Source organism: Nothoprocta perdicaria, unplaced genomic scaffold (assembly GCF_003342845.1).
Source record: "Nothoprocta perdicaria isolate Ctin4 unplaced genomic scaffold, notPer1 scaffold_253, whole genome shotgun sequence".
NCBI classification, from domain to species: Eukaryota; Metazoa; Chordata; class Aves; order Tinamiformes; family Tinamidae; genus Nothoprocta; species Nothoprocta perdicaria.
The window spans coordinates 374,141-388,188 of NW_020455481.1; the positions used below are offsets into that span (position 1 = coordinate 374,141).

Below are 14,048 nucleotides of genomic sequence, written 5' to 3' on the forward strand. Positions count from 1 at the left end.
TTCAAATATTTACTCAAATGAACATACGATCTATGCCACAGTCAAATAGAAGTTTCATCTGGAAACAGAAGTTCCACCTGGGACCTCCTCAGTTGTCCAACTACAGGGTTTTCTGAGTACACTGCACGTGTAGAAATGTGAGCCCACAATCACTCATTCCAACAGGAAACTTGGATTTTGCTGCAGCCAGGACAGTGAATGTGACACCATTTCAACATGCTGGTCTTTCTGATTAAGGATCAACTTGGCAGTTTTCCATCTGTTCCAGCTGTGTTGTACCGCACAGCAGGTGTCTGARCCTGGATCTTCCAAGCACAGTAAGACGCTTGAAAAACAGGCCCCGTTTCCTCTTTCTTTCCCTTTTAAAATACTGTTTTATAAGCAATTTGCAAGTACTTGTAAGTACTTGAAAAGATGGAGTCACCCAGGCACCACTTAATTTTCCCCCTTGATTTTGAACACGTATAAGTGATAGCAGCAACTTAGTACAAGCCCGTGCTCAAAGACGTGTCCTGGAAGATGATGCTTGGAGCACGCACACAGATAGTGCCTCGAAATAACAGTTTAAAGTAGGAACAAACAAAATCAATGAGCCCTAATAAATAAGAGCTCCAGGAAACACCTCAATCATCATTAAAACATTCTTGTGACTGGAAGCCTTTCCATATGCTACACTGTGAGACAAARTATCACAGAGATATATACGTTGAGCACTGCTCAACAGCTACTTTCTCTACCAAGATATGGATTTGTTAAGCTAGGCATATTGGGAAAACTGGAAAAYAAAAATGTGCATTTTGCTTTGTACTCAGAGCATGATTAAAAGGGTGCATGGGCAGCCCAGCAATGAGGAGCCCCATCTCGTTACACCCTAACTCTAACCGCTGCACCCTGCGCACCAGATGCGCGCTCTGAAATGGACTTCCAAGACAGGAATTCTGTAGGAAAGCAAAGTTTGAAAAATCAGGTATCAGTAGATCCACAGGAGCAACACACGTGTCTCTTAGAGGCTTTGAAAGGCCGTGGAAATCTCCCAGGGGTTTTTGTATCTGCTTTGGATCCGGGCAGGTGGGTGACGGTCAGCCGGCCGGGGCTGTTCCAAGGAAACMTGCCTTTGCTCCAGGACATTTTCCTCCCGGTGGGAATCCCCTCAATCCAGCACTGCTGTTTCGGGCGGCTGGGGGCCGCACACGGCCGTGGATGGAGAGGRGACGCAGCACACGCACTGCCAGATAAAAGCAGCACATAAACGCAGACGAGCGACGTGTGCGAGTCTGAACACACGTATTTGCTTTAAAGCTAAGGGCACGATCAAGACAAGCGTGCGCCTAATTGCTGAACTAGCAATTAGCTTCTCCAGCCGTGGGGCAGCTCTGCCCCGGGGCCAGGACGTGCCAGCCACTTCGTGCCGTTTCCCCCCTCTTTGGCACATGCTTAATGGCAAAAAAATAAATCACTTCCACTTGTGCGGATTTCCATTGATATGGTTTATCCGTGTCACAACCTGCCACCAGCGGTTCAGCGTGAATTAATTTATGAGCAAGAGCCACCCTAAGACCAAATCCACAGGAAAACCCGGATGAGCTGCTGTTACTGACAGGGTTTAAGTGTCTGTGAGATGGGCAAAGGTCTGGGAGAAGCTCACGGACAGGACGAGGTGCAGGGCATGATGAAGAGCCCGGGCACCTTCCCCATCCCCTGCCCTGTCCTCGGGCAGCGGCCCCTGGCACTCTGCACCCAGCAGGGCCATGGGGAGGGCACAGCCTCCCTCCTCGCTGTGAGCCAGGCACCAGGCAGCTCCTGCTCCTGCCCTTATTCCAGGAACAAAGGAAGGGAGAGGGAACGAGAGGAGGGAAGGAAGGAGAGGAGGGAAAGAGAGAGAGGAGGAAAGAGAGAGAGAGAAAAAAAGAGAAAAAAAGAGAGAAACAGAGAGAGAAAAAAGAGAAAAGAGAGAAAGAGAAAAAAGAGAAAACGGAGAGAAAAAAGAGAAAGAAAAAAGAGGGAGAAGAGAGCAAAGGGAGAGAGAGGAAAAGCAAACAAGCCCCACAACACCACATTTCCTTCCTGAAATAAATGCAACATTATCCGGCAGTGACTTTGTTTGGGACCACTTTTGATTACCTTGGCATTTGCCACGCTTGGAAATGCAAAGGCTTAGCTTAGCTTGCCTTCGTCCTGCTCTCAAAAGATAGAGAGGTTTTTAYAATGGAAAAAAAAAYCCTAATGTACAGTAAAAAGAAGAGGCGAGGTGATGGAGCGTGTGCCTGTGGCATTACCAAAGCACTGCCAACCTCCTGCTCCTCAGCACTGAGAAAAGCAGGAGCTTCCAATTGCTTTAAAAAGCTTCATTTTCCAGGCCATATTGACTTATCTAACAAAATAAACATTAAAAAGAAAACTTTGCGTTTTCACTTCTGTTGTTGAAGCCAAGATGATATTGGGTTCTTCAATTACTCTATCCAATTCCCTGTCTCTTTCCAGGAGCAAGTGCTGCAGTCTCCTGTGGCCCTGGCACCAGTGGGSCTTCAAACACTAGTGTCTGTCACCGCATACCACCATGCTGTCCCCAAAAGACTTTTTTTTTGTAGCTTTTGTAGCTTTTTTTTTCTGTAGCTTTTTTTTCTGCAATATTTYCTAATACATTTTTATAACTACGTGTTTGGATTGCAGCTACTTAAATAATGAGCAGTGCAGAATATAGATTTTCTACATAGCTGTTTGGTGTAAAAATGCTCCAGTGGGCAAACACAGCACGTATATATTTTGTTGGAAAAAAGAAAAAAAATCAAAGTACAAAATGCCCACAAACCTCCCACGACAAGACAATAAGTCAGATCTTCCATCTACCAACTTTTTCTAGGCCAAAGCTATATATTTATGCAGAGCCATTGCTATTATAATTCCTACGATTAAAGAAAATGCCAAGAATATTCCAAGCTCTGAGGCGCAATTACTCGAGCCCTTTGAAAAGCGGCTTCGGAAACGCTCCACRTTTTAATGAGCAGGAAGAGCCGAGGCTGTAAGGAGTTTATCTCCGGCTCACCCACACTCTCATGTTTAAATCCCTGGCAAGGCCGACGTACAGGATGGATAGAGGAGGCTTCCGCAGGGCCCGCAGTTTCATTCCTCTCCCTCCGGCAGGCGGGAGCGTTTTTGCTCCGGATCCTTGGGGGATAACGTAGCGGCTACGGCGCCACATTATTAACTTGGGACCCTGTGGAAGGCCGGACCCTCACGGGGTCATTACATCCCTCCAGCCGCCTGGGAAACCTGTGCTCTCCATAAACAGAAAGCTCTTGGAGAAGTATGAATCCCTAGGGATTGAGCAAACCACAACGAAAGCACAGCAGCGGCGCTGGCGTGTAACAGACGGCTCGCGCGGCCGTCTGGTCCACTGGTAACACGGACCATTTCCGCGATTTTCAGAGGTCCCATGTCAAAATTCGGCCCGGTTTAAGTTAAAAGTTGAAGCTAAAAGTGCTCTCAGGAAGCTGTGACCTCAAGTCATGACCAATAACCTAAAGAAATCCCGGTTTGGGCATGGTTTCCTTTATCACCTCTGTGACAGCAGCCTGTGACACCTACCACCCAAACCCGCTTTGACCTTCTCCACGTTGTCTCCAAWGAAAGTTAATGCTTATTTCCTGAGTCCTGTCATTCCAAGGGCCAGCACAGATCCCTGATAGCTGCCAAGCTACCCTCTCCTTACTTCCCAAGTTTGCCCACGTGTTGCCACAGCGCGTTTTCCCATTCCCGAGCAACCCAGCTGCTTCCTGTCTTGGCTCTCAAACTCTTTGGTCGCAGCAGCTTTTGCACTAGGAGGACACAATTATCTCCCCTGGCAGCTCCCAAATTGTGGTTTCCGAAGCCACAGCAAGAGCTCGGCAGCAGGAGACTCTGCTTTAGGATTTCAGCCGCAAGCTTGAGCCAAACTGAGGACTAAGGTACTCGCCTGCAGCCCAAAAAGATTGGGAACTGAGTAACTTGAAGAAGAAAAATAAATGAAGCTCATCCTTCTCTTGCATCAACCTCCTCCACCCCACGCGTGACTGTCACAGCTGCTAAGTGAAATCACAGCCCACTCCGACACCTCCATTGCCCCCGTGGTGGATGGGGTGAAAAAAACACAAAACGGTGAAAAAAAGCGTGGCAACTACTGAGGTTGGCTGCAGCAGCAGCGACGGAAACAGCAGGACCAAGGGGTCCTGCACCGCAGGCAATTTTGGCAAACTTGAATGAAAAGCTTCCCTCCAAATGGGCGAGAACGGCAAGAAAAGGTCATTATTCCCCCCCTGCAACACACACAGGTTATTAGCAGCTCTCCGCCGGACGCTGCCCAGGGAGCTGGAGCAGGCCCTGGCACAGGGCGCTCATTGCCAGAGGGGCGATCCCAGCGTTTCGGCGAGCGCTGTTGGCCTCAGACTGGCCCCTGTGGATCCAGGGCCATCTCCAGTCTCTGCTCGAGTCCCGAAGGTCTCAGCAAGGGCGGGCTGTGGGCGGAAAAGTCACAGCTCATTCACCCTCTTCCCGCCGGGAAGGGAAGGACAGGCAAATCCGCAGGATCGATCTCATCCATTACTCTGCAGTGAGAGATAGTCAAGCCAAAAACTTCCATACAGCTCTTAGCTGGAAAAAAATCCGGAATTAAGAAAATCCCCCTGATGGACACGATCAGAGCTCCAAGAGATTTCAGCGGTATCCAGCTAGTTACAAACCGAGTGGGAAAAGAGCTGATTTGTTCTCTCTTTCCGGCATCACAAAAATGACATTTAAAAGAAGGGCACAATTAAGCAAGCACTCGGCTATCAGGACATGCTAATAATCAAGCTTTGCACTTGACCTCCATTCTGCAGTTTTCACCCTTGGGAAGCAGCATTAAATGCGATTTACATAATAACAGTATTTCCCCCATACATCTAAATGCATGTTTTGCCTCATGCTCCATCAAGATGCAGCCAAATTAGACAGGGAGGTAAAAGTCAGGTCAAGGATGTCTCTAGATTCTTCAATAGAAGGAAAAGAAAAAAAACAYAGAACAGATTTTTGAGGATGGAAGAAGCTAATTCTCACTGTCACATTTTCTTTTTTTTTTTAATAAACAATGAAAATGAAAACAATTAATCTCTTATATTACAGCCAATAATTAGAAAAAAATCATTAATTTAAGTAACTTGTGGTAGCACTTTGAAAGTGGAATCAAAATTATTTAGTGCATGCTTTGTACTGCTTTCAAGGCCTTTTATAAAAGTGATGCGTATCAAGGTTGCCCTCTATTTGTATAGGGTATCAGTAAAGAATAATCCAACAAGCAGGACTTGCCTCCTAATGCTACCTGCTCACGCCAAACACCTCCAGTCATCACGGCATCACAGAACGGTTGAGGYTGGAAGGGACCTCTAGGGATCATCTAGTCCAACCCCCTGCTCCAGCAGGGACACCCAGAGCACGGGGCACAGGGCGGCATCCAGGCGGGTTTGGAAGATCTCCGGAGAAGGAGACTCCACAAGCTCCCTGGGCAGCCTGTGCCAGGGCTCTGGCACCCTCRCAGGGAAGAGGTTCTTCCTCAAGAAGTCCTTCCCCGCAAGTCTGCCACCGAGGGCAGGGTGGGAAGGACTGGTAGGCATGGGGAGGCGCCTGGCTGGCACCGCTGCTCCTGCCGGACCCCAGCACCAGAGGCAGCAAAATCCAGAAAGAGGCAAGCGCGGGCACACACCCCCMCACACACCCCCACACAGACCCCCGCAGCAGCGGTGGGAAGCCCCAGGAAAACCAGCAGCAGGATTTCTGCCCACTCTCCCAACGGAGGGCAGAGCAGGCCTGTCATTTCCAGCGCTTGCAGGGCAGTCCCCGCGGCGCGGAGAGCCCGGCGGAGCGCGGCCCCGGCTCCGAGCCGCGGCGCCTGCAGGCGGGCAGGGCTCCCTCCACCTCCACCTCCCTCCGCACTTCTCCACTTTTATCTGCTGGTTTCACCACGACACCCGCTCACTGATCTCCCTTTTCGGAAGACAGGCGCAGGCCCTCGCTGTCAAGCCCGAGGTGAATTCACCATCCACACTCGTTTTAAGCGACTCCCCATCACCTCCTCGCTCTCCACCTCGAGCTGTCTGATGTCTGAGGCGTTGCTTGAACCAGACCTCTTGAGAAGCTGCATCTCCTGTTTTGTTTATTAAAACACACACAATTCCTGGCTTTTTATCCTCCCAGTTAGTTTTATGGAAGCTCCCTCCTTTTTTTTTTACCCAGGGCTTGCTTTAGTAACTTCGAGGTCAGCATCACAGAAGATGTTTCGGAACCCCCATAATCAGGCCAGGGTCGTGGGGCTCTGAGGAAGCCCCCAACGCCCGGGCAATCCCCGGGATGTCCCCCCAAACCCTCAGCCTGGCCTGCCCGGGCCCTCGGGTGCCTGGGGTTGCAGCTCCTCGCTCCCAAACACCACGAGGGCCAGACTAGCAATCATCGACATGAGAGAGAGAGAGTCATATATAGCCAGGCTAAACCTCAGAGCATGCCCAGCACAAACGCCGGATTCCCCAAACTTTGGGAATTTGTATTATAGAAAAACACTCAAGTTTTAGTCCTTCTCAAGCTGGACTAAAGAGGGACTGGACTAAACTGCCCTCAGTTCCAGCACAGCACTGAAAACTCTGGCCTTCAAGCTGTAATAAACAGTCATTGCTTTAAGCTAAATTCATGCCAGCAGACAGGAGAAAGAAATTCTCCCTAAAATTCAAAATGCTGCTGAAAGAGGCAAAAGAAAGTAGAATGTTTTCTGCAAGATGCATTACTTCATGCTGGTTATTTCTTGCAGAAGATAGGATTAGTTCCCTGCTGTCTTGCAGCATGATCAAGGGCAATGTAAGGATGATAATTAAGGGAATTCTATTGCTGGCTGTCACAAGTGATAAACACGATGCATAATTAAACAAGTGGCACCTAGACTGCCTGGCGGGAACAATTATTGTTTTCGTTAGGACAGGCTCATTTCTCTCCCATTTTTTCCATTACGTTATTGCATTTCCCAGGCCCACAGAGGGAAACCAGGAGCTCTGCGGAAGCTCCCACCGGGACGGGAAGCGCGAGCGGCGCCGCTGGGCCCACCTTGGGAGTACAGCAGGATCTGCATCTCCAGGAGGACGCACGTGAAAACCTGCACGAGGTTCTCCAAGCCCAGCAGCTCGAAGACCTCCCGCAGCGGGTAGTCAGACAGCGGCAGCTCGTTGGGACCCGGCCTCTGGCAAACGATGGGCTCGTAAACGCCGTAGAACTTGAGCGACCTGCCCGGCGGCGGCAGGGGCACCTCGTACAGGATGTTGTGGATGTAGCTCTCCAGCGGCAGCGGCGGCGGCTGCTGCGACGTCACGGCCTTGTAGAGCTGCACCAGGAACTTCTTGCAKGCCTGCATGAAGGGCAGCGGCGTGATGAGGCAGATGCATTTGGACACGTAGAGCACGTCCCTGCTGATGTCGTAGGAGTTGTAGCGCTGCAGCTTGGCGAGGGACGTGGCGTCGCCCTCGTCGCCGCTGCTGGCCAGCGAGTCCATGCTGCACGAGGACGAGGCGCAGACGCTGCCCTGCTGCTCGGCGTTGTGCATCTGGTAGAGCGTCTGCATGGCCGTGCAGATCTGCTTGCTCGTGACCTCCTCGTAGAAGGTGAGCACGAAGCCGTAGGTGCGGGAGCCGTCCTCGCGCGTGATGAGGAAGGAGTGGAGCTGCGGCTCCCTGCTGTCCGCCTGCGTCCGGAACGACAGCCCTTTGGGCATGCACAGCTGGGGGAAGAGCAGGAGAGAGGAAATCAGCCCAGCCACGGCTCCATCGCCACCGTTTTTATCTACCGACACGTTCGATCCCGCTGCAACAGCAAGTTATTTAACAGTGTCAATCACAGTTCCCCCCACAAATAAACCCAGCCTGGAACCAGTGCTACTTAAAAGAAAAGAGAGTCATGCAAGGAAATAAGTCCCTGTGATCTCACCTTCGTTGCTTTGTAGAATTGCTTTCAGTACCAGATYGGCTCTGCTTCATTTACTTAAGCATCAGACAAAAATATTCCCCTTCTTTCCTCAGCAGCACATACTGTGCTCGCTGTACTCTAAACACAATGTGTCAAGGGAGCATCTTAGAGCATCGACTTCAATTACGTGCAGTTCTTGAAATGATTGCTCAATCATCCCCAATTTTCATAAAAGAAAATAAAACAACTGACAAGCACTACTACTTTACTTTCTTAAGTGTTATAAAATAGCTTAGATCAGCAAGCAGAAGACCAGAATCCATGTACGCTTAGTTTTTGATTCACCAGTCAGCAAAATATTTTGCAGCAATTCTATGACATTGAAGCATTTCTTTGAAACATACCCCTAGGGATAATGTGAGGCATTTTTCCAGACATTCCTCAGGAATTCTATCAGCTGTCTAATACAAAATAAATAACAAGCAGCAAAATATGTTTGGATATGTGTCAGCATGAAACTCGTCACGTTCTGACTGAATCAGTACGTCCATAATCCAAGCATTAAGGCACCCAACTGCAGCAAAGCGAAGGAAGGGAGAAAAAGAAAGGGAAAAAAATAACGAGTGGGAGATCTGAGTGTTCCTGCTACTCCAAAAGGTAAGCACTGGGACACCACTTTGTGATGTTACCATCAGAGTTTCGTAAAATTATTTTCTCATTTATTTAAGCATCATACAAAAATGCTGACCTTTTACGGGCCAGACTCTACATAAATATATGGCCCATACTTTACAGCATACTTCCAGGCTGTAGGTATTTATGTAGGCTGGCTCTTACCTGCTGTTCCCAAAGTTGGTGGCCAGGGTGGGAAGTGACCCGTAGCTACTAGGATTTAACTCAATTGACAGGCTTTGCTGACATAAGCCATGAAATTGTAGCTTGAGCCATTTTTGAACAGCAGCCACATTTTCACTCTAAAGGTTTATAGCTTTTTATTATTGAGGCATTAACAGCAATGCCATGGTTAGGGCTGTGTTGAAATTGTCCAACAAAGCAGAAATAGAAAATCCTTGTTTCACACTTCATTCAAATTTGTCCTGCACAACGAGTGTCTCTCCACCTCATTTTTTGGCAGAATTATTAAATAAAAGTTTATTTCTAGAACGCGAGCTTTCGATAGTGCCTTATTAAATCCAATCAGTTTGAAATCATAGGTCTTAATGGCAACTCTTATCTGCCAGAGATGATATTTTCTTTGTTTTACAGACAAACACCTGCATAAGTTCTATGCACTGGAWTAACCAAGAGCAGAGAGGCATGAAGGAAATTCAGACCAAGACAGTTTCAGAAGGCTGTTAGACACATCTCCTCCAAGCCTCAAAACCCATTCCCTCCTCCTTTGGATAGTCACTGCACACACATCCACAGGAGTGCACATCTCCTAGCTTCCAGCCACAGCCTAGTGGCTGCCGAATTCCAGCATTTTCAGTTCCTGCCAAGCCTGGCAAAGAGATTGCTCTTCTTGGACCTAGAGCAGGTCAGAGGAAAGGCAGGGACTCCACACAGAGACTGAATGCTCATTTCCAAGCAAAGCAGAAAGCTTCCGACTTGCAGCAGACTTAATGCACAACATCTTCCATCGTAGTGTCTGGACCATCCATCACTTTGCACCAGGCCCACGATCAACAGGGGTTGGTCAAAGGCTAAGCAGCTGCACGAGGTGAGACGAGGAGATGCAGCCTGCTCAGTATCCTCTTCCTAGAGGTGAGGAGCAGATGTCCCCTGGCTCTGCGCAGCAGCAGGGCCACCACCGCTTTCAGACGTTCCTCAACCCAAGGTCCCCTCTGGATCACAGCATCACTGGGTTCCCCTGCTTTCCATTAGATCCTCTACTTCCCCTTTCAATCCACATGTATTTTTCATGTTCAAAACATGCTGCACCAGTGAATTCCACATCTAAATTGTGCCTGGGATGAGTGGCTGGAGAGAGATACCTCAGCCCTTAGCAAGACCTGCTTTTCCAAAATTACAGTGGGTATCCCTTAATTCTTTTATTTGGATACATAATTTTTTTCTGCCTCAGTCTCCAGAAGTGTCTGCAAATACTTATATGGCTTCTGTGGGACTAAAATAGGAGTTATTTCTTAAAACTTTTGCTTTCCTCTGTAATGAGGACTTTGGATTGGTAAATCATGAGACTGCCACAGAATGGCTGCAGGAAGCAGCACATGACACTAGGCTGGGATAATCACRGAAAGCAGTGGGGAAAAAATAACTATTTCCCTATAAAATAGAACTCTATACTACTTTGAAAAGGATATAAAACCTGACTGGTGGGCAGAGTGATTTCTCAGGATTTCAGGGGTATTTTTTTTTAAGTGACAGAATGGCTTCAAAAGGCAAATGGAATTCCTTAGACATCTAGCAAAGGCAGGATTCTCACAAATTAACCTTCCAGGATTTATGCATTTTCTTCTCTGAGGAAAATTACTTCTGGAAAACTCCCACAAAACACACAGGCAGCACTAATACAGTAAGGAGAGATCAGAAAGGCTAAAAATTGCCTTCGGGGAGTCTGTGGCTATTCTGTGGGAGGTGGGTATTACTCTAAATGATGCTTTGGATCAAAACAATAAGAAGAATTTTCCAAGAGATAATTTAAAAGCCTGTTAAGCACAGCTGCTGTTAGCAAATATCTTTTTCCCAGACACTACAAATGAAATATGTGCTCTTCAGCGCTACGATTTCATCTGAATGCAGTTCAGCCCAATTATTTCCTCTTAACAGGGCCTCCTGCTGGTTTTCAGTATTCCATTTTTGCACGGTAATACCCTCACACTTCATGAATGTGAGTCGTTTTCAACAGCAACATGAGGCTCAGCTAAAGCTTTGGCCGCTCGCTGCCGTAACCCTCCTTTGCTCTTCCTCCTCTCAGCACCACCGCTGCAGGACAGCAAACAAACCACTGGAGCAGGAGCTGGGGCAGGAGCAGCCTGCCCAGCTGGGTTAWTCCCACCTTAGCTGGGTCTTCAAGCATCCCGTGACTCCTTCGTGCCAGTGGTACATCCCAGGAGACACRGAGACCTGCTCCGTCTCCCTCCGTGGGCATTTGGACGCAGGCAGAGCAACATCTCCAACCACCAGCAAGCAGAGGGACCAGCACCAGCCTTGGGGCACCTCTGCCTTTCTAAGCGTGACAGCAACACCACAGCTGGAGAATTACCTGAAATTAATATTTCTTCTAATGCTCAGTCTAGTTCTGTTTTGAAATAGCTAATATTGAATCCCCTTCTCCTCCAATGCGGCAAGATGCAACTAAACTAGGGACAGAGGATTCCCTAATTGTCCCATTTTGAGTTAGATTCAACACACAGTTTCAAGAACAGCTGGCGTCGATAATACTGCTTTATTATTATTATCTACTTACTTTTCAAGCATAATGACAGATACAGAACAGCATAATATAAAACAGAGCATTTTCTGTCCTGGGAAGCTTATCTCAGGTGACACTAATTGGCTGTTCTTGTCAGCATATGCTCTTAACAATGTGATTTTTTGGAAAAACCCTTCAACATCAGCTGTTTCAGAAAATACACAGTGAATCCTCGGACTTTTAATTCTCCCTGCACATATACAGCACTCTAAAAACTTTGTTTTTACTTACTGCCCTGTTCACCAGACTTTAGCCTAACGAAGAAGCTCATCTCAAACTGTGCTGACAGCGAGAGATGTACAGAAAACACACAAATTGGTGCAGAAAGGCTATTAAAAATTAGTGTCCCACAAAACCTAGAGTTTAGGCAAGCTGTCGCTTTTSAGCAAAGATCCTCCCCTCCTCTCCYTGTAGCACAACAACTTTGGTCCTTAGAAACTTCTCAAGGATATTAGTCTCTCCAAGCTTCCCCAGCAAAGCTCCTTCCAACCTGCTGCAATGTGCGCCAGGCAATGGYTCCTCCTTCTCGCCCAGCCCCTGGGACTCATCTCATTACACGCTAGATTTAATTAAGAGTTAATGAGAGACGTATCTGTCAGCACCTCAGCTTTGCTCTGCCCACAAATATTTCCACATATTTACCACGACTGTGCCTCCRTGGCATTGCAGCTGGCACGCTTAGCACATGCATTTAGTCCCAACGGGATGACACCACCCAGGAAGCGCACGGGAGCAGAGGGTGCCGGGAATGAGCCCGGCCACAGGATTCCCCACCTACCATGTTGACGGCATCCTGATCGAAGGGRTTCCACTCGATGTTCTGCGGGTAATGAGCCAAAACCTTGGACTTGAACGTCCTTCTCAAGGGGCTCTGGTCAAAGTTCTCCCCTGCAAAAAGAAAAGGGTGAAAAAAAGGAGAAAAGGTGATGCTGAAGCAACACAAGGYGGCTGCTCTGCAAACTTCTGCCTCACCAGCGAGCGGCCATGCGACATCCCAAGGGCCTTGGGGCTCCCAACCCATGAGGGCTTCCAAGGGAGAAACGCCAACATGCTCATTCTGTCAAATCCTGCCCTCCTTCCCACAGAAATCCTACCACAGGGCAACACAGCTTCTAATACAGTGTTCACTGCAAGGACACTTTTAGGTAAGAAAAAAATTAATGCCTGAGTTTATGGGAAAAGACTCTGGAGTCATCTGAATCTCTGTGGGTTTTTCCCTCCCTACATGGTGAATACCTAGTGAGAGCTTTACTTCAACTCTGAAAGTCTGGGCAAAGCCTGAAAGCAAGAAATGGTCTGATGGTCATAAAAGGTGGGAGCATSTCACAGCTATTGCAAATTATTCAAGGCTTCGCTATAAATGTTTTTTATATCCCAAGTCCTGCATTAAACATGTATTTCTGCTGTGGCCAATTTCAAGGAGGGAATTCTGCCATGCCCAGAAAGGGCAGAGAAGACTGAAATAAGACTTGAAGCAGAAAGGCATCTAGTTAATCAGCACACAAATAGTGTATCTCAAGCTGGTATTATTAAACAGAGTTTCCACCACTGGAAAGTCTACAGCAGGCAATGTAGTCATCAAAATAAGAAAGTCTTAAAATCCATCAAATACACTACCATATACTACACTTTTTTTCCCAGCATTGATTCTTGATCAAGGTATTAGTTTACTGATTTCTGACTTCCTACTTCAAAGACCACAAGTGGGCACTGAACCATCATCTCCTGCTCTGTTCCTTCCTCACCTAGGGGGCAAGAACRGGATGAAAACCTTATGTCCAAATTGGCAAGTATTTCCACCAAAACGTACTTGGCCCTCTGAGGCTGGCTTTGAGAMTCCCCAATGTTACTTAGATACGTAAAGAAAAAAAAAATAGAAGCTATGAATTAGAATTTCATCTCTTTTCTTTAAAACAGAACTATTTCTCTTTATACCAGAAAATGGAACCAAGATTCCAGCATTTTTTTTTCTTCATGGGAGGTTATCTTGGATTAAACAAACAAACAGAAAACCCACCAACTATTTGGCAAGTTCTAAAAGCAACCCAACGTTCCTGCAAGAAAATTAAAAACTACGGGTTTGCTAATGTCACTCTGCCCTGCTCTGAAGGCCAAGTGGACAGTGGAAATGTGATCTGTACTCGCTGGGCTCGTGTCGCAAGCTCCCAGATGATGTTGCAAAACCAGGAGCTCGGGAGTTACCCGAGGCTTTCGGAGGCCATGGCCACGTGTGCTACCTGCCCTTTGCTCCTCGAGCAGCACCGTGCACACAATCATTTGACTCACTGCAAGTTAATATACATTTTTATATAAATATATAAATACAGGAAAGCTATGAGTCGGCATTCATCTAAGGAAATGAAAAGCTGCTTTTTAAAGCAGCACTGCTCCGTCCTTGCTTTGTAGAACTGAGGTCTGCAGCCTACCGAGTTGAACCTAARGTGAAAAAGGAAAGCACAGTTGTAATGCACAAGTCCTGGCAAAGCTTCAGGAACCATTTGCTACATGAGATACTGCTAAAGTTCCTCAATACGGGGATATTTTTTTCTTTTTCAGATTGGGGGAGGAAAGGACGGACGTGTGCCAGAATAATAAACACACAGAAACTCTTTAAACCGCCCGCAGTGCAGGGAGCAGTGCCAGCTTCACCACAGGTGGATCCTCT

General features: G+C 47.6%; 1 protein-coding gene across 1 annotated transcript in view; it reads right to left on the reverse strand.

Annotated features, from left to right (window-relative positions):
* Positions 1-14,048, reverse strand: part of DENND5B (DENN domain containing 5B) — an 87,206-nt gene that overhangs the window by 38,822 nt on the left and 34,336 nt on the right. The window contains exons 3-4 of the mRNA XM_026040348.1: positions 12,162-12,271; positions 7,099-7,765 (exon numbers count right to left, since the gene is read on the reverse strand). Of these exons, the coding sequence (XP_025896133.1) occupies positions 7,099-7,765; positions 12,162-12,271 (777 nt within the window). The remainder of the gene's footprint in view (positions 1-7,098; positions 7,766-12,161; positions 12,272-14,048) is intronic.